A 22,209-nucleotide genomic window follows, 5' to 3' on the forward strand; every position below is an offset into this window, starting at 1 on the left:
TAAAAATTGCAACCTCGTTAAATTCTAGTATGTCCTAATTTTTTTTAAATATCCTCATTTATATACTGCCGAGATATGTATTATAGCGGTCAATGAGAACATGTCTTAAAAATCTTGTAAAAGGATACAAAATTGAAGATGTAGAATATTATGTTCTTAGTCATATTATAACAATTGTTTGCTTTGTGATTTAGAAATGCTTTTATTTATCAGAAAAGAGAACTAAATATGTGAATATGATGTCAGTCCTAAAATATGAAATTGAAACACAAATTTTATGTCATCCGGAAAATTCCTTTTTGAGAAAATTTCAACGAAAATTTTTAGAAATTTGATTCTCTGTCTGTTTTGTTTGTATTTGATTGACAATAAATATTATTGAAATAAAAAGACGAAAAGTTTTTAAAAACAAAAAAAAAGAGAACACAAGAACATATATGTTTCAAGTGGAAAGAACTTTTGGACCCTTCTATCCGATCTTGACCTAAAAGACTCATCAACAATAGAAACGATACTAGGGGATTGACAACTAAAACACAAAATTAAACACTGTATTTAATTGATGTGTTGTTATTTTTTCACTTTCTCCTTTTTCGAATTGATTTCAACTTGAATTACCAAAATGATAGGTTTGCGTGTTTACATGGGATCATACGTGGCAATAATATCAAACAAACTTGATATATTGCCCAACTATCATTAGAACAGATGTATGGAAACTGATGAGCACTAGTTCAGATACCGAATTAACATATTGAAATGAGGTATGATAGCTTGTTATTTTTGGTTTTGTTTTTTACTTAATATATTCATATAAGACAGTGGTGTATAAATAGACTGGGAAGTGGGGAGCAAACTTTTTAAATTGAAGAAAACAGTTTTCTATTATAATCTAATCTCGGTATTGTTTGAGTTTCAACTGAACAGGGATTGCCTGCCTTGGTTTCTACACTAGTGTAACTGAATGCTGATGTCACTTTTTATAAGCCTAAAGTACGCATTAGCATAGGTAATTGGGAACAGAACAATTTTTTTCCCTCCCCCTTTTTTCCAAAATCCCTTATTGTTTGACCCATTAATTTCTGTTATTTTCGCATTTACTGTATAATGTGAACATATATATATATACTTAAAATGACTTTGTATTTGCTATTTATTATCAATTCTAAGTTTACTATCCACAGCGGTAACTGATATATTATGGGATCTAGAGGTGTCTCGGAAAGGTGCTCAGGACTGAGGTCTTTTATCAACTAGACACACAAGTCATGTTGTATATTTTATAGAATTTAATTAACTCTTAAATAAAGGCAAAAGTAGTTTACCGCTATTTGATAGTCGAGAGAAAACAAATCCGGGTTACAAACTAAAACCGAAGGAAACACATCAACTTTTGACAGGCATATTATTTTGAAACAGATATCAAACGGATGAACACTCTCTTAGTTTCGCTACAAATCAAAACATGATTCGGTTTGATTAAAACTATGTCTTTGGTAGATCATAATTTTTCTACCCGAATGTTATAAAAAAAAAAAATTGGTTGACAGAGACAAAATTTTAATACAATAATTGCATATAATGAGCACAAGTTTGTTATGAATGTAACACATAAATTGATATCAAGCCTCGTTTTCATATTTTGACTATTTAGTTGTATTATGTCTGTTTGGTTCTCGCATCATTGTAAATATAACGGAATTTGATGAGACTGTCATAAAATTGAGAGGTTTAGCGCGCCAATAAAACCAAGTTTAATCCGCTATTTTCTACATTTGAAAATGCCTGTACCAAGTCAGGAATATGACAGTTCTTGTTTTTCATCCGGTTTTTTTATGTGTCTTGTCATTTGATTTTGCCATGTGATTATGGACTTTCCAATTAGATTTTCCTCTGAGTTCAGCATTTTTTTGATTTTTTTTCCAGTTTATTCCAAGTTATCCTACTGACATGTGTTATGACACTTATGGTAACGGGACATAAATCCTGCTCCAGAAATGCTGGTCTTATGAAGAGTATTCAATACCAACTTAATCTCGTTGAGGACAATAATGGGAAGTGTGATTGTAAAGGAAGAGATTCAGGTATAATATCTAACATTCATTAGTCATTACAGGTCAAAAAGTAAAATTAAAACAAATACTGAATTCCAAGAAAAATTCAAAACGGAAAGTCCCTAATCAAATGGCACAATCAAATGATAAAACACATCAAACGAATGGACAACAACTGTCATATTCCTTGCTTAGGACAGGATTTCTTAAATGTAGAAAATGGTGGATTGAACCTGGTTTTATAGTGCTAAACCTCTCACTTGTTTGACAGTCACATCAAATTCGATTATTTTTATAACGATTCGTGAGCAAAACAAACATACTAGATACAATTTTCAAAATAGGTATACAGGCATCATCACCGTGTCATAATCTCAATCAGAACAAAAACAAACAAATATATAACAAAAAAGCCCAAAAAAAAGAATAAAATTCAGATTAAAAACCACATGCATTGCTACTTATATACAGTAAAACCTGACTAAACCGAACCCTTTCGGGACTTGAGATTTTGTTCGGTGTTGGTAGGTATTCGGTTTCATCAGGTTCACAATGCATAAAATGTGAGATGATTGGTCTTCAGAACAGGTTTGGATTAGACAGGTTTCCGGTTTATTCATGGTTCGGTTTAATCAGGTTTCACTGTATGTATTTTAAATCAACCAAAATGACTGCATGGCGAGGTTCGCGATCTTTTACACGGATCTCTGACTCACACCGAACAGCAAACAATAAAAGGGTTCCAAAAATGAAATGTTTAAAACCAATCAAATGGGAAAACCAACGGTCTCATCTATATAAAAAAAAAATGTGAGAAACAAGAAACACTTATGAACCACTATCTGAAACAATAGTTAATTCACAACATAAAATAGACACACTATAAAATATCAATTGAAATAGCTTAACTTAATCAAAAGACATTGCACTCACACCACATCTTCCTATATATATATCAACACTAGTGAACATTCACTGAACGAATAAATCTGATCTATGACTCAACGTTAATTCAAAATCCACAAAATAAGGGGTTACATGTTTAACAATTTCAGAAAACTTGACAAAATTGAACAAAATGCCGACATATAGAATAACGTACACAGATAAATGAAAATGATTTTGTTGTTTTCAGATTAAATGGAAAATGGGAATATGTTTTACAAGATAAATATGTTTTTGTTCCTAGTTCATATAACAGAAATGAAAATTTATAGTCATGCCAAGCACTTATTAAAGCTGGTATATATTGAAAATAGAGAGACGAGACGTAACCCTAATAAAGGAAACATTCTGCGACAAAACAAAAACGCATTACAAATCGTATCAACAGGTCCAATTAACAAGAAAGTAAGATTTTATTTTTCTCACAGTAGCTGAAAGCTGGTTAAAAGCCAAACTTGAACAAGTTATAAAAAAAATCATGCATCAGAGGCTGTAATTAACTTAAACGTCATGGACAGCCAAAGAAGATAAAGATGACCTAAGAAAGTCTGAAACAGATTAATCAGCGTTACGTTCTTACATCCATATGGTTGGAATGAAAGACTCTCCGTAGTTCCGGGGACACTAAATGACTAGTGTATGAATTAGAGGGGATGCGTCAAGATGGTTTTTTCTTTCCCCATTTTTCTTTCCTTTTCTAATCTATTTTTTCCCCTGATTAATACACAGTTGTATAGTGTCAGTTTTCACAAAGTATTATAGAAATTTCAATTTCTATCAGGACCAGATAAAATTGCGTTTATGGCTAAAAATTCAGCTGCTTTAACAAACATTCCTGCGAAATATACTGTAGTATACAATACAGTTGTGACAAATGTAGGCAACAGATACGATAAGTCCACTGGGATATTTACCCCTCCTTCAGATGGTGTCTACATCTTTTCCTGGACCGTCCTTGCTCATAATGGCAAACATTTCCTTACTTGCCTCTCTCTAAATGGAAAACAGATAGCCAAAAACTATACAGGGGCACACACTGTAGGAAATCACATCTCATCAAGTCAGAATGCTGTTCTTGAAATCGAGAAGGATGATAAAGTGTTCGTAAAGGTCTTAGAAGGATATACTGGACAGTACATGCTTGGTGATAGCTGGTCAACTTTCAGCGGTTATAAACTATAAAAGCTATATATAGCACAAAAAACCAAAATTATTAGATAACTATTAAAAAAAATTGAATCAAGAATTTCATTTATGATATTTACTATACATGGCCACTCATATCTAAAAACTGTCTAATGGAAGACATTTTGAGTGTCTTTACATGCATGGATACTTTCCCATCGTAAATGCAACATTTTTACAAACGCATTTCTATATTTATAAAACACGATGAAATTCGTGCTTTTATAATGTCGGAAATACTTACATATCATCATTGTTACTAGCACTACTTTCTGAAATTATGACATCACTAAGCATCCATATGATTTTTAGTCATTGAAAGTTGTCTTTTTCAAAAATCTTCATCAAAACCCAATCAAAGACCTCCAACTCAATGTTTTGAAACGTGTAGATGTGATGGTGTATGAAGTGTCATCTTTCTTAACCTCATAGTACCTCCTCATATTTCTATATTAAAAGCTCTCGAAAACTTTTGGCTGTTATGCCGCAGAGAAACAAACATAAAAGTCACGTGGGGAGGAGGGAAGTGGATCGTAACCCTTGGCTAGCGAAGATGTGTAATGCATAGCAAATAACATAAACTGCAATATTTATTATTTGAGAATATAGGCAGGCTTCCTTTTTGCAAAAGATACAAAGGGACTCTGCATATATAGAAAACATGTGATTTAAAATACTTGATATAATATCTTGCACAGTGCTCCTTTTGTCTGACACTAAAGCAACACTATTATATCAACTTAAAGAAATAAATTTAGATCAGGAATATGACAGTTGTCTCCCTTCGTTTGATACATGGATATGTTTGAACTTTTGATTATGTCATTTATTCATAAAATATCCGTTTTGAACTTTCCTTCAAGATCGGTATCTTTACTATTTTAAAACTTTTAACAACTACAGCTAAAATGGATTTATGTTCAGTGTTCATAAGTCATACAATACAACAGTTTATTATTATTACATTTATGACTTACAAAATTTGGGCAAAGGGGATTTCAATCTTGTTTTTTTTTCAATTAAAAAAAAATACCGTTGAGGATCTCTGGCACTTTATTCGGATTATTTATTGTATCTTTGACATTTTGTCCATTTCCATTCTCGATTGTATATAATATATATAAACCTTGCTAGCCAAGCTGAATCATAATATAACGTGGTAGTTCACGTGGTAAAAATCACAAGTACTAAGACTTACCTATTTGCGAGTTTATAAAGTTTGATGCTCATAGAATATGGTAAATTAGCTGACCGTCTGACTACCGAAAGTCCCTACAAACACAAGTGGACATATTTGGGCTCGTGGTTTTAGTCAGACTGACATTCTGGGTGCTAGTAATCAAGTTCATATAAAGAGTTTATCGTTCTGTGTAGAACGGGGTATAAATGTGTACCAAATGTAATTTTATTATTTGATTTTGCCATGTGATTATGGACTTTCCGAATTGATTTTCCTCTAAGTTCAGTATTTTTGTGATTTTACTTCTTGCACGCAATTTGGGGAAGGTATTGCGAAAATAATTCTGATAAAAAAGAGGTGCACATTGGATCTTACGATGATACTTGTGAGACATTTTCAGTAAATTGTAATTTATGAATTGTAATAAGGGGTTAAAAGGCGGACACAAACTCATTATGGAATAGCCGCAACACACATGTACACCCTCCCAAAAAACAAAAAGAAAAGAATAAAACAACGGCTGAGTACATTCTTTGGTAAGAAGGGATATTCCCCCAAAAAAATCAGACGATAAATATATATATATATATATATACAATGTAAAGAGGTGCACAAAAGCATTACTAATGAATAGTTAAGAATAGAGGGACGAAAGATACCAAAGGGACAGTCAAACTCATATATCTAAAACAAACTGACAACGCCATGGCTAAAAATGAAAAAGACAAACACAAAAAAAAATAAGATTATGAGAAAATTTCAATACGGTTAAGGAGTTGTTGAAGTAACAAAACGGGGACATCAAATAAGGCATTGTTTGATATTAAAGGGAAATCCCGAACATCCGAAAATGATTTGAATCAACTTTCAAATCAAAATGACATCAAACGAACGAGAAATAACTACACTATTCTTGACTCGCCAAATTGGTACAGGCATTTCCTTAGGTAGAAAAAAATGGATTAAACTTTTTTTATAGCTAGCTACATCTCTCAACAGACATGATCACTGACGAGACATCTACTTCGAAGTTCGCATCTGATGCTGAAAAATAAGAACCGTTTATGTCATTTTATTGATACAAATTATTAAACAACTGCTAACTACAAACATAGATAAATATACGATGCTCAATCAAGATGCTCTACTTTAGCTATAAGTTTCATTCAAGAATGCTCTAATAGAGACCATTATTTCGATAAGCAGAACAAATTGATTTGTCACAGATTTTGTCAGTATATTGATATTGGATGAGCCCTTGAGCATTGTTTTCCAGTATCAAATTTAATTTTAGTGAATATCGTCTACATACATTCGTCATTTATGGTGAACAATGTATAACATAGAGTAATGAATGAAAAAAATGAATTACAAAGAAAACATCGATGTGTTTATGCCATGTCTGACTGTAGGGGTAAAACCAATTCATAACTAAAAGGAATGGATCTCAAAATTCTTGTCACTCTTAAAAAAAACATTTGTTAATAGAACAAGGGCTCCGCTCTTACTTATAAATAGAAATTAAAGTTTTGTTCAAAATGTTCGAATTAAGCAAACACATATGATTTTTACCTAAGTTCTGTGAAAATTCCAACGAGCGTACCCCAAGAAATGCTACCAGGTTTTTTAAGTAATAGTTGAATACTCCTGGTGGGTAACAAATAGATGGTATTGACAAAAAGTAAATTTTCACCCATTATAACGTAACTTTTGTAGAACACAACAATATCTGGGAATAAGATCGTGTTGTTTCTTGCTTTAAAATGTTTGAACAAGGTATTGTTGAAGCAAGACCATCTCTAAAATGCAATTGAAGGAGAGCCGTGGTGTAGTGGTTAGCGCATCGGACTACTAACACAAAGGTTCCTGGTTCGATCCCCGTTCCAGGGACAAAATTTCAGGGACTGAATTGCCGGCTCTTCTTTGACACTGTTTGCGAGTATGGTCCTCAGAAACGAAGATAGTTTGTCGGAAGGGAACTATTTATGGCTACCAAGTGTTAAAAGAGTAATATATCTCTTTCGCATAAAGGACACCCTTGTAGATTTCGAATAAGAGTAGATTAATACCGCTACAAGGGAGCACTCGCATCCGTAAATAGGAAAGGGATTAATATAAGTTAAATAACTTATTTCCCAATAAACTATAAACAAATATATGTTTAAAATAAAGGGGAAAGATTTACATATTGATAGTGGAAAATACGTGTCTCTTTTCATCACAGCATTTGTTTCTCTCCTCATATAAAATTATCTTCTCAATTGATTTGTACCGTGACCGTTGAACTGTATCAAATATAGACATTCTGTAAGTGTGTATTAGACATAGGGGAATAATTACTTATATTCATCGAACTTGTGAATGCATATTTATTCATAAGAATTCTCGTTACTTATCGAACACAGTATATGGTTACAGAGGGTTGGACAAAGATCTATAAAACTCATCAAAAAACTAATATCATAAATATCTTATGTTTGGTTTATATAACTTTCAGTCTGAAAAAAGTTACTGTTTTCTGACAATTCTCTCAAATTGTGGTAATTTTGGAAAACTGTCCATTTTGATTTTTCCGTAAGATGACATCAAATTATATATGTGATTATCGATGTAACATCTAACTTGATCTAAATTTACTGGTTTGAGTGGAAAAGTGCAAGTATTTGAGAAATGTGATACTGTTTTCTGATTTAAAGCGATACACAATAGGATTGTCTCAGAAAGTCGCCGGGAAAGTAATTTGTCTTTCTTGATTTAAAAATTTGCAATCTTTGTAACTGTCTGTGGGAAAATAAAGTTAGTGTCAATATATTTCTCGTACCATTATGTGAAGAAACAAGCTGCATTTTAAAATGTAGTATAAATGATTACGGATGTTATGAGTTTTCTTTTAAATTTCTCAATTTGGATACCTAAATTCTGGTAATTGATATATGGAATAAAAGAGAGAAACGGAGACTCAGACTGTAGATATTCCGATTGAAAAACTGGAAATTAGTTTTCTACTTGTATCTGAAATTTCTTTAATATGTAAAAACTTCATTTGGTGTGAAGTATTCGTTATATTTCATGATGATGCTGGATTACTTGTCTTGACTGTTTTCTTCTATACTCACTTGATATGTGTGATTGGTATAAAATTCAACCGAAGTCAAGAAAAATGTCAACATTACAATTGTTAGACCACAACATTGTAATTGTTAGACTTCAACATTGTAATTTTTAGACCACAACATTACAATTTTTAGATCTCAACATTGCAATCGTTAGATCACAACATTACAATTGCTATACAATAAAAGAACAAAATGATTTCAAAAATATGTGGATTGTGTGCAATAAACATTAAAAACTGATGGTATGACAATATTTAGGTCAAATTATAATTTTTCTCTGTGGAATACGATCATGTTTATTCATGGATAAAAATCCTGAAATATACTTATAGTGGTAGGTATTATCTCGCATTTTAAGTTTCCTATGGTCCATTTTTTCAAATTTCCTAGTTTACCTTGCGGTATGGGTTTTGCTCGTCGTTGAAGACCGTACGATGTCCTAAAGTTGTTAACGTCGTACTTTGATCTATGATGGCTACCTGTCTCATTGACAATCATGCCACATTTTCGTATCGTTTTTTTTATATATACTGGTTTCCTTTGCACTATCAAAGGGATAATCCCAAGAACGAATTATTTTCGTTTTAATTTACATCAATCCAAAACCGTCTGTTTTTACCTCGCAAGCTGTTGTTTCCTATAAAAATAAGTAAACAATATCTATAAAGATATAAAAAATTGTGTGACTTGAAATAACTTTATTTACAGAACGTATGTGAGGTGTATAAATAAACTTGTAAATGTATAACGTTGTTTTTGCGAATCTATAGTGATATAGGTGGTCTACATCGTAGGGTTGTGATTCCTGGACAAAAGTAAGTCAGTAAAAGCTGTGTTGCATAGGTATCTCAATACAGTGGTGCAGAGATGATATAGTGGAGCGTGCATCCCTATAATAAGGTGGAGGACAGGGGAGAAAGGGGGTAGGAGAAAGGAGAAAGGGGGTGGGAGAAAGGAGAAAGGGGGTAGGAGAAAGGAGAGGAAGGCTGGGAGAAAGGAGAAAAAGTTGGAGAAAAAAATAAAATATGAAAAAATAAAATATCTCTCTTTTTTCCTGTAAATTAAAAATAATAAAATAAGGAGAAGAGGGGTAGGAGAAAGGAGAAAAGGGGTGGGAGAAGGGTACCCCTATGTCCTCTCCCTCTATAATGTTGAAAACACGATCAATGCAGAATGATAGTTTTCAATAATTTAGGAGGGTGTCTTTCAGGGATTTCACCACTTTCTAGTGAAAAAGATGATAACCGTCATTTAAGGACATCTTGGTGTACATAAATTTAGAATACCACTTTATGATACCTCTTCAGTGTGCACTGGTTTCGGCAGAAAAAAAGACTGTAAGGTTATTTTCGCGGGGTGCAAATTTTCGCTTATTTTCGCGGACAGAACTTAATCGCCAAAATAAATTCCGTCAAATTAAAAGTGTACACACAAAGGTATTAATAAAAGTTTTTAATCCGCCAAAATAATAACCGCCAAAATATTTCGTATACCTTGTTCAATGAAAATCGCGAAATTTTACACCCGCGAAAATAACCCGCTATATGGTATCTCCCATAATTATTCGATATAACGCATACGACTGGAAAGCAGTATCTATAAAATAATAAGAAAAGTTCTTGCTTCCTATGAAAGTTGTAAACATTTTGTTGATGTGTTATTGTGATTGGGTCCTACAGTGGAATCAATATATAATAATATATAAGATCTATGTTTGTTACAGTATAATCAATCATTTAGTCGTCAAAATATCTCAGTTTATGGAAATGTGTAGCTCTGGCATTAAAAGCTTGAGTTCCGATGTATGTTTTGACTGGGTGATTGACAATAGATAGTATGTTTACCAGGCGAAAACGCAGTTGAAATCAAACAAAAGAAATGGAACTCTTTGTCAGAGAAGGGAATAAAAGCCAAATTGGTATATTTGAATTGTTTGCGTCTTTTTCTATGGGCGTTTAACGTTTAAGAAAGTGCTTAATTAAGTTTTTTTTTGGCATCTTATATACAAGTTGAATTGTAGTATTGAACTTCGACATATTTGTAAACCTTTAAATTATAGACAGATCTTAATAAAACATTCGATTTTGGTAGGTTCAAATCCAAGTGGGTCTTTTTTTGTGCATAAGCATTAATTCCGCGGGGAAACTTTCAACAGATAGATAATAGATTGACCCTTTTCAAGCATTAATTTGCATGTCTGACCCCGGCGATAGTTGTTTGAAAAAAAAACCAAAAATGTCCATTCTGAATAACGACATTATGTGTTTTTCAGTTTGAGAAAACAACAAATTTGTCAGTGGCAAATATTTGAAATCTAACCATATTTTTTTTAACCCTCAAACATTAGTTAACGAAAACAAAAGGATGCAATGAATCCGTAAATATAAAGATTGTTTGTAGCAGTTGTTTCATGGTAATAAAGATACAATAAAATGTATATTTCATCGCCAAGTATCGCAGTTAATATTTTACAATTTCTTCTATAACGTAAATATCTTGGTAACTTGATCATGAAGATTAATTGCTCCATATTAATATGGGAAATCCATAAAATTTCAAATGATTTGATGTTGGAGTAGAAAATTCTATTACACCACTTGAAGTGATCAATTAGCTAAACTATATAATATGTTAGTAGAAGTGTGTTCTGTGGTTTGACCCTCTTACATCCTATATTGATCTCTATAGCGCTCTGTAAATCATGCTTATAAGTGATTCTGTGGTGAATAGTATCTTTACTAATCATATCTTGTGGTCATTTTGTAAAAAAATACGATTCTTTTATTTGTATAAGATTTGTAAATTATGTCCATCGTTTACCGGGGAGAGGTAAATGTAGTTGTATCACACGTTTTAAAATGCTGTCCCATCTGTTATACATTGTATCTGCTTGAAGTTAAATTCATCCTGTTCTACAGGTTGATTCGGGGGAAGGGGATTAGAGGGTGTAAGGCCCCTGAGACTACTATATATATAACACATGTGTTATAGTAGTCTCAGAAGGCCCTTATGACCACACAAAAAAATCTGTACATTTTGGTATAAAATCGTACAATATTTTTGCCTCCTATATCTTAATACTTTTTGTTTAGTGTGTCACGTTATATGAATCTGCATGAAACATTTGCCACTGGACACTCATTTGGTTAATGTATTAGGCTCTCCTGCAATGAAACATTAGCCACTGGACATGCCAAGTGTGTTTTATATGCAATGTGCATGAAATATTTGTCATCGGGTATATAAAATACAGGATTTATTTGTTTGGGCGATTTTCAAGCTAAATTGTATGTTTCACTGTCATAATATATTGCAACTATGATCGTCAACATTTAGTTTACGACGCCGGATATTCATAGGCGGATCCAGGGGGCCTGCCCCGCCACCACCCCCCCCCCCCCCCATTTCGTGGGGAAAATTTGGTTGATTGTATAGGGAATCACTGAAGCATGACTGGAAAGCCCCCCCCCCCCTTTTAGGAAAAGTTCTGGATCCGCCACTGCGGATTGTTAAGCTGCATGGATAGCGGGCTCGGTTCGAACCATTTTGAAAAAGAAACATCATGGGGAGGGTTGGAGGGGGCTATTTCAACCCTGGAACACTATAAAACGTTCATATAAATGAAAAAAATAATACATAGAACCACTTCCCCTTCTTTATTTTTTGATCCGCCATTGGATAGTAAAATAAGGAATTTTATCAGATAGATATGTCCATGCATCAGGATAAAACAAGCTTAGTAATGTTAATAGATATAGGAAGATGTGATGTGAGTGCCAATGAGACAACTCTCCATCCAAATAACAATTTAAAAAAAAGTAAACCAGTAAAGGTCAATGTTAAGTATGTTATTAAATTTTAAAAAATGAATATTTAGTCCAAAAACGAAAAAAAAATATCGAAATCCTGTGCCCATGGCCAAGCGCCTGTATAGATTATTACATGGCATTTTCCATATTGGCTCTGGTATCAGCCATAGACTCCAATATCAAGCCGGAGGGCTTTTACAATTATTGCATATCACAGTGGCGGATCCAGCCATTTTAAAAAGGTTCCCAACCTAGGACAAAAGGGGGGTCCAACTATCTTTCCCCATTCAAATGCATTGATCGGCCAAAAAAAAAGGGGGGTTCCACCTGGATGATCCGATCCGCCACTGTATCATAATGACATTACTGGTCTTGCAAATCATTATTGGATGCAGGCGACAGGCAACCAAAAAGCATCAATTTCCCTCCCCTTTCATAACTTTCCCTTTAGAGATGATTGCCATGTGTTGGCGGGGTCCGACTGGATCTGCTGGAGTAAAGCATTCATTGAAGAATTACAGATTTATATGACACTTTTTATGTTTTTTACCCAAATCGTAGTGTCAGGTAACGGCAGGGTTATAGTTGTTATCAAGAACTATGCAAATTTGTACCAGGTCGAGACCGCTCATATCCAACTATAGCAGTCATCACGTGACTTTTGTGACGTCACACATCACCCGTATCAAGCCCAAGTAAATTGTATAGAAATGCATAGGGGCTTTCTTGAATCGATGAAATACATTACTTTAAGTTCATGATACTAAAAGTGTGGGTCTATGTAGTAATTCCTCATATATTTAGAAATATAAATATTCCTTTTGGAATAGTTTAAATCCTTCCAAATGCTTTTGAAAATTTGTCTTTGTTGCCTCGATAGTTCACACTGTTAAATCATACAACTACGATAAATATTGGATTTTCTGTCGTCTTTAACCTTAAATTACGATTTAAACAAAACAGATGGAATAATTGTGGGTCTTTGTGCTTATTATTATATTCATAAATATTTGAAACATCGTATAAAGAATAGTTTAATTTTCTTTTATGTCCCTTCCAAATTGATTTGAAAATAAGCGGTACCACGATTTCCCGAGAACTACGAGAACAACATAATATCCCGAAAACAAGATTATATATCCCGAGAACAAGATTTTTAATTGTGTTATAGGTGTTTTTATTGTGTTTTTACTACTTTTTACAATAATAAAGAATACTAATAAGAGACAATACTCGTTTTTATTCAATAAAAATGCAATTTCAGGTCAAAAATTCGACATGAATACAATTGCAACTCCCCTCGAAAGGCAAGCTCCAATAAAAGTATTTAAGTCCTTTTCGAAAGCAGTCTCATCAAATTGTAAATTACTGCAATCGTTTGAGCCAATTTGACATATGACAACATGAGGCGCATAATGTACAAATAAGCCTGATTCAATTTCAGTAATTAAAGTCCGCCATATTGTTTTCAACAAGGAATTTGCATATAAGTAACAAGACATAAAAATCTATTTTCTGAAGATTGCGTGTACTTTTATTAATTATGAACGCCATAAACCATAATCATTGTATGCTGTTACACTTATTTAAGCAAAAAAACACATATAACACCATAAAAAATCTTGTTCTCGGGATATATAATCTTGTTTTCGGGATATTATGTTGTTCTCGTAGTTCTCGGGAAATCGTGGTACCCGAAAATAAGCTATTTTCAGAAAATCTGCTATTATTTTTCAAGATGGCGACCAGATTGACTGTGTGGGGCGACATGGTAAAAATATAATTTGTACGATTTTTACAATGAAAATTAAATAACTGTTGGATGCTCGCGTTTTCAGTCATTGTCTTACCTTAAAGCAGCATGTAATCGAACATTGGTTCCTTTTTATCAAGCTTAAACATGCTGTTGTTATTTTTATAAATTTTGAAAAATGGCGAACAATTAATTTTCAAACGTAGAGGATGTTCGACACTTATTTTGTTAATGCACATAATTCAATTTATTTTCACTGTTTATATTGCAATTAAATATGACACGTTATTGTAACTATAAGAATAGCCTTAGACATAGCTAGATTAAGGAGATATTAATTAAGTCATAACATCAACGTGATCAAAGAAAACAAACATGGCACCTAATCACAATGTAAGTTTTGACAATACCCATGTAGATGCATGTTTTGACAATACCTATGCCGGTTAGTGTTGTCCGATTATCAATGAAATTCTTTGCAATATTATTTTATATTCACAAAAGAAGACATTGAATTGATATAAACCGAGGTGAACTAAATATATTTTTTCAATTTTCTTTAAATAATTCATCAGGTAACCAGTAAACAAATCCTAATTGAACCAGTCACATGCAGAGTTATTGAACGTTATTATGACTGTAATAGTTGCATATGTTCAATATTAATTTATTTTTAGACTTACATTCTGATTCAAATTTTGTTTAGTTTCTGATTTCAGAGAAAATATTGCAAAAAATTGTTCATTTTTTGTGTAGGAACTTAGTTATTTTTAGTATTCTCAATTAATCCCGAAATATTTTATCCAAACAAAAAGTTGTATTAACCTAAGGCTGTAAAATGTATTATAGCTTAATAAATATTTTGCATTTTGCGTTTTCTATTCAATTAAAAAATATGCATAGTATTACAAGGGACAGCAAATAGTGTTAACATGTTGCATAATTAAAAAAAAAATCTTATTGTAGATTGTTGGTTCCTTTATGTCCAGTCATGCCAGTGGCAAATATTTCAATCAAATCACTGATGAGATGATCAAATATGGTGGGACTTCATTAGCTTGTGTTGGGTAGCTGTCTCAATAATATTTAAATTCACATGACTGAGCCTTTTATTATACACTCATTTCAGTGGCTGATCCAGAATGTTTCATAGATAAGGGCATACTGACTGCCTAAGAAGGGGGGGGGGGGGGCAGCTCTAGCTGTGCTTCAGTGGTTCCTTATATAATCAACCAAATTTGTTCTAGATAAGGGGGCACAGCCCCCTGGACACCCTCCACATTTACAAAGAGTGTTGAGTAATTATTTATAAAAAATGTTAGGGTTTACCATGTCAAAATATTCTTAAATGAACCGTAATAAATATTACGATGTACTTACATTCAAAATGCATACTTTAAGAGATTTCAAATTGATCAATGTGCCAGATTGGAACTTTTAATGACCACCAAAATATATTGGGGAAATTCAAAACAAAAACTCAACAAGCATCATTTGAGCATGTCATTAAAGAGCTCTATTATATATAACATTAAGTGGCTGAAAGTGATGAAATACAGAAAGTGTTTACATTTTATAAAGATTCATAACAGATTTAGTTTTATCTAGATCAAAACAAATCAAACTTACAAAGATTGAACAACAAACTTTTTTTTCACTAATTGTTCATGATGTTGTCAACAAACTTTCAAAAGATTTTTTCCCTACATTTTTTTGGATTAAAATGTCCGACTGCAGTGTACAGATATTGTCAAATAATCAGCTTTTTAAGGTCTTTCCCCTACATGGGAAAGACCTTATTGTTTTTCTAATGTTTTTAAGGTCTTTCCTCTCCGTGAGGAAAGACCTTATTGTTTTTCGCATGTTTTTTTTTTTTTTAAGGTCTTTCCCCTACGTGAGGAAAGACCTTATTGTTTTTCTAATGTTTTTTTTTCTTTTTCTTTTTCTTTTTTTTCTTCCAACATTTGTTTGACAAGGCCTCCTCCCCTTTCTGTTGAAGTTATCAAGACCAAATATGGACCATCGATAGACCTCATCATGAACTTTTACAAGATGAACTTTTGTAGGATTTCATCATCCCCTTTAGAAGTTATCTTCCTTTTATTGATTTTTTTCAACATGGCCCCCCTTAAATGTTTTAAAAGATATCATGACCTTATTTGGACAATAGCTAGATCTTATCATGATATGTTACCATATGAGGCTGCTAAGGATTTCATCATTCCTTATGAGAGTTATGTCCCCTTGAAGCAATTTCTTTCTTTTACATTTTTAGCAAAAAGTATTCAAGACAGAATCGATTTGAAAACGGTAACATGTACAAGAACAGATGGCAATGTTATTGAACATATACAATCATTTTGTTATTAACCCTTATAAGGAGTTATTCCCCTTGAAAAATTGTGAACAGTTTTAGAATTTTTTTATTTTCAGAACCGGAAGTCGTAGAGACTTGGGACCTGCACCAATAATCTGTAATTCATGTGACCTTGAATATGCACCCAAGGTCAAAGGTCACTGAGTGCAAAAAAAAATTACGCTGCAATTTCAAGCTTACATATTAGGAAAACGATAAGACTTTGCTGCATACATACAGCGTATAAAATGTTCCTCTCGACGAGCTCTACATTTTATATTATTAACCGAAAAATGTCCGACTGTCTGTTCAAAAGTTACAACGGGATGATTCTTAAAAATCTAGTATTTTGTGTATATCTTTTTTAAGGTAACAGATATCAACCTACTATATACTGCAAAGATGATCAGTAATTCAAGACCTTCAATTTGAGGTCAATGTTACGTCATGATGCAATTTCACCTTGACCTTCACATTATACTATGACCTTGACATTGTGATCTCTGAAAGGTCAAGTGGTCCTGAGTTGAATGGTGATAGTCCCATGTCTCTATGACTTCCGGTTCTCAAGTTTGGTATTGCATCATATATTTGATGATTAATTGTGACCTTGGTGAACTTTGAAATTGTCCCAATTCTTTTTCTATAATGTTGTCCTTCAACTGTAGATCATTTATCATTTAACAGATTTGAGATATCTATTGTCGTTATAGAGATACTGCAGTTTAAAGTTTTGCGAGCGGAGGCATGTATTTCTGAATCAACAAGAGCTTACCACTTAAAATGTTTAAGAAATTGAAGAGGTTGACATAGTTATATGTTTGACCAAATACCAAAAACATTCCATGGAAAAATACACCAAAAAATCATTTTGAAATTTTTGCATTGACTTTGTAAGTTTCATAACTTCTATTTATATAGTTGATATTGCATCATTATTTGTACTTTGTCAAATGGGGTCATCTGATATATCAAATTGAAGGTCTAAATAAACTCTACCTAAAAATGAAAATTTTGAACCCCCTTTTCATCCCAGTGGGCAGGGTGGGTTCATTTAGTGCAAACATTCAAATTTCTCAGATGGTAAGGTTGTCGCATATCAAATGAAAGAACATAAAGCGTACATTTCAAATTTCAAATTGACGTCTCCCAAAAATGGGTTGGATGGGGTCATTGAGTGCAAAATATAAATTTTCTTTAAAGATAGGGTTGTTGTATATCAAATGAAAGGTCATGATGTGTACATTTAAAATATCAAATTCCCGACCTCAAAAAATTAGTTGGATAGGGTTATTAAGTGCAAAAATCAAACTTTCTAGAAAATGGCGTTGTCGCATATCAAATGAAAGCTCATCTACTCTGTATTACATATATCATACTTCCGATCTCAAAACTGTAGGCGGATGAGGTCATTAAGTGTTAAAAGCGAAAAGTTTGAAAAGGTATGCTTGTCGTATATCAAACGAAAGGTCGTACAAAGTACATAACGAAAACATCACTTTTACAGGAAAGACCTTTCAATTGTTTTACAAACAATTGAGATACTAGTTTTTTTTTTTTTTTTTTTTTTTTTTTCATCCAGCATTTGTTTGACATGGCCTCCCCTCGTTTCTATTGGAGTTATCAAAACCAAATATGGACCATCGGTAGACCTCATTATGAAGTATTACCAGATGAGGCTGTGTAGGATTTCATCATCCCCTTTAGAAGTTATCTCCCTTTTATTGATTTTTTTCAACATGACCCCCCCTCGTTGTTTTTAAAGATATCATGATCTTATTTGGACAATAGGTACATCTCATCATGATGTATTACCATATGAGGCTGCATAGAATTTCATCATCCCCTTTGAGAGTTATTTCCCCTTGAAACAATTTCTTTCCTTTGCTCATTTCTCAAAAAATGTTAGAGATAGAATCGATTTGAAAACGGCAACATGTACAGGATCAGATGGCAATGTTAATGAACATATACAATCATTTTGTTATTAACCCTTATAAGGAGTTATTCCCCTTGAAAAATTGTATACAATTTTAGAAAAAATCTATTGCAAGAACTGGAAGTCGTAGAGACTTGGGACCTTCACCAATAATCTTTAATTCATGTGACCTTCAATATGCACCCAAGGTCAAAGGTCACAGAGTGCAAAAAAAAATTACGCTGCAATTTCAAGCTTACATATTAGGAAAACGATAAGACTTTGCTGCCTACATACAGCGTATAAAATGTTCCTCTCGACGAACTCTACAATTTATATAATAAGCCCAAAAATGTCCGACCGTCTGTTCAAAAGTTACAACGGGATGATTATTAAAAGTATAGTATTTTGTGTATATCTTTTTAAAGGTAACAGATATCAACCTACTATAAACTTAAAAGATGATCAGTAGTTCAAGACCTTCAATTTGAGGTCAATGTCAGGTCATGATGAAATTTCACCTTGACCTTCACATTATACTATGACCTTGACCTTGTGATATTTAAAAGGTCAAGTGGTCCTGAGTTGAATGGTGATAGTCCCATGTCTTTACGACTTCCGGTTCTCAAGTTTTGTATTGCATCATATATTTGATGATTAATTGTGACCTTAGTGAACTTTAAAATTGTCTTAATTCTTTTTCTATAATGTTGTCCTTTAACTGTAGATCATTTATCATTTAACAGATTTGAGATATCTATTGTCGTTTTAGAGATAATGCAGTTTTAAGTTTTGCGAGCGGAGGCATGTATTTCTGAATCATCAAGAGCTTACCACTTAAAATGTTTAAGAAATTGAAGAGGTTGACATAGTTATATGTTTGACAAAATACCAAAAACATTCCATTTAAAAAAACACTAAAAAATTCAATTTGAAATTTTCATGTTTTGCATTGACTTTGTAAGTTTCATAATTTCTATTTATATAGTTGATATTGCATCATTATTTGCACTTTGTCAAATGGGGTCATCTGATATATCAAATTGAAGGTCTTAATAAACTCTACTTAAAAATGAAAATTTGAAACCCCCTTTTCATCCAAGGGAGACGGGTGGGGTCATTTAGTGCAAACATTCAAATTTCTCAGATGGTAAGGTTGTCGCATATCAAATTAAAGAACATAAAGCGAACATTTCAAATTTCAAATTGACGTCTCCCAAAAATGAGTTGGATGGGGTCATTGAGTGCAAAAAATAAATGTTCTTTTAAGGTAGGGTTGTTGTATATCAAATGAAAGGTCATGATGTGTACATTTCAAATAGCAAATTCCTGACCTTCAAAAATTAGTAAGATAGGGTTATTGAGTGCAAAAATCAAACTTTCTAGAATATGGCGTTGTCGCATATCAAATGAAAGCTCATCTACTTTATGTTACATATATAATAATTCCGATCTCAAAAATGTAGGCGGATGAGGTCATTAAGTGATAAAAGTAAAAAGTTTCAGAAGGTATGCTTGTCGTATATCAAACGAAAGGTCGTACAAAGTACATTATGAAAGCATCACTTTTACAGGAAAGACCTTTCAATTGTTTTACAAACAATTGAGATACTAGTTGTTTTTCTAATGTTTTTTTTTTTTTCTTTTTCTTTTTTTTCTTCCAACATTTGTTTGACAAGGCCTCATCCCCTTTCTGTTGAAGTTATCAAGACCAAATATGGATCATTGATAGACCTCATCATGAACTTTTACCAGATGAACTTTTGTAGGATTTCATCATCCCCTTTAGAAGTTATCTCCCTTTTATTGATTTTTTTCAACATGGCCCCCCTTAAATGTTTTAAAAGATATCATGACCTTATTTGGACAATAGCTAGATCTCATCATGATGTGTTACCATATGAGGCTGCTAAGGATTTCATCATTCCCTATGAGAGTTATGTCCCCTTGAAGTAATTTCTTTCTTTTACATTTTTTTCAAATAGTAATCAAGCTAGTATCGATTTGAAAACAGCAACATGTACAGGAACAGATGGCAATGTTAATGAACATGTACAATCATTTTGTTGTTAACTCTTATAAGGAGTTATTCCCCTTGAAAAATTGTACATTATTTTAGAAAAAATGTATTTCGAGAACCAGAAGTCGTAGAGACTTGGGACCTTCACCAATAATCTTTAATTCATGTGACCTTTAATATGCAGTCAAGGTCAAAGGTCACTGAGTGCAAAAACAAATTACGCTGCAATTTCAAGCTTAAATATTAGGAAAACGATAAGACTTTGCTCTATACATACAGCGTATAAAATGTTCCTCTCGACAAGCTCTACATTTTATATGATAAGACCAAAAATGTCCGACAGTCTGTTCAAAAGTTACGACGGGATGATTCTTAAAAGTATAGTATTGTGTGTATATCTTATTAAAGGTAACAGATACCAACCTACTATAAACTGCAAAGATGATCAGTAGTTCAAGACCTTCAATTTGAGGTCAATGTCAGGTCATGATGAAATTTCACCTTGACCTTCACATTATACTATGACCTTGACCTTGTGATATTTAAAAGGTCAAGTGGTCCTGAGTTGAATGGTGATAGTCCCATGTCTTTACGACTTCCGGTTCTCAAGTTTTGTATTGCATCATATATTTGATGATTAATTGTGAACTTAGTGAACTTTAAAATTGTCTTAATTCTTTTGATCTAATGTTGTCCTTTAACTGTAGATCATTTATCATTAAACAGATTTGAGATATCTATTGTCGTTTTAGAGATAATGCAGTTTGAAGTTTTGCGAGCGGAGGCATGTTTTTCTGAATCATCAAGAGCTTACCACTTAAAATGTTTAAGAAATTGAAGAGGTTGACATAGTTATATGTTTGACCAAATACCAAAAACATTCCATGGAAAAAAACACCAAAAAATCAATTTGAAATTTTCATGTTTTGCATTGACTTTGTAAGTTTCATAACTTCTATTTATATAGTTGATATTGCATCATTATTTGCACTTTGTCAAATGGGGTCATCTGATATATCAAATTGAAGGTCTTAATAAACTCTACTTAAAAAATGAAAATTTTAAACCCCCTTTTCATCCCGGGGGGGAGGGTGGGGTCATTTAGTGCAAACATTCAAATTTCTCAGATGGTAAGGTTGTCGCATATCAAATGAAAGAACATAAAGCGTACATTTCAAATTTCAAATTGACGTCCCCCAAAAATTGGTTGGATGGGGTCATTGAGTGCAAAAAATAATTTTTCTTTTACGATAGGGTTGTTGTATATCAAATGAAAGGTCATGATGTATACATTTGAAATATCAAATTCCCAACCTCCAAAAATTGGTTGGATGAGGTTATTAAGTGCAAAAATCAAACTTTTTAAAACATGGCGTTGTCGCATATCAAATGAAAGCTCATCTACCCTGTGTTACATATATCATACTTCCGATCTAAAAAATGTAGGCGGATGAGGTCATTAAGTGTAAAAGGCGAAAAGTTACAGAAGGTATGCTTGTCGTATATCGAACGAAAGGTCGTACAAAGAACATTACGAAAACATCACTTTTACAGGAAAGACCTTTCAATTGTTTTACAAACAATTGAGATACTAGTTTTTTCTTTTTTTTCTTCCAGCATTTTTTTGGCACGCCCTCCTACCGCTTCTATTGGAGTTATCAATCCCAAAATTGAACCATCGATAGACCTCAACATGAACTTTTACCAGATGAACTTTTGTAGGATTTCACCTGCCCCTTAAGAAGTTATCTCCCTTTTATTAATTTTTTTCAACATGGTCCCCCCAAAATGTGTTTAAAGATATCATGACTTTATTTGGACAATAGGTAGATCTCACAATGATGTATTACCATATGAGGCTGCATAGGATTTC

The 22,209-nt window shown here is 32.8% G+C and overlaps 1 protein-coding gene across 1 annotated transcript; it reads left to right on the forward strand.

The window, feature by feature from the left end:
- The first annotated feature begins 720 nt into the window (after positions 1-720).
- Positions 721-4,202, forward strand: LOC134693996 (cerebellin-2-like). The gene is made up of 3 exons (XM_063554978.1): positions 721-764; positions 1,927-2,084; positions 3,781-4,202. Exons 1-3 carry the CDS (start codon positions 760-762, stop codon positions 4,179-4,181), a joined length of 564 nt encoding a protein of 187 aa, XP_063411048.1. The 5' UTR covers positions 721-759; the 3' UTR covers positions 4,182-4,202.
- Positions 4,203-22,209: the final 18,007 nt, after the last annotated feature.

This window comes from Mytilus trossulus, chromosome 13, assembly GCF_036588685.1.
Source record: "Mytilus trossulus isolate FHL-02 chromosome 13, PNRI_Mtr1.1.1.hap1, whole genome shotgun sequence".
NCBI classification, from domain to species: Eukaryota; Metazoa; Mollusca; class Bivalvia; order Mytilida; family Mytilidae; genus Mytilus; species Mytilus trossulus.

Bases quoted from the DNA above. Each gene is read 5' to 3' on its own strand.
- LOC134693996 (XM_063554978.1), top strand. The intron at 2,085-3,780 runs GTATAATATCTA...AATTTCTATCAG, and splicing joins TTGTAAAGGAAGAGATTCAG to GACCAGATAAAATTGCGTTT.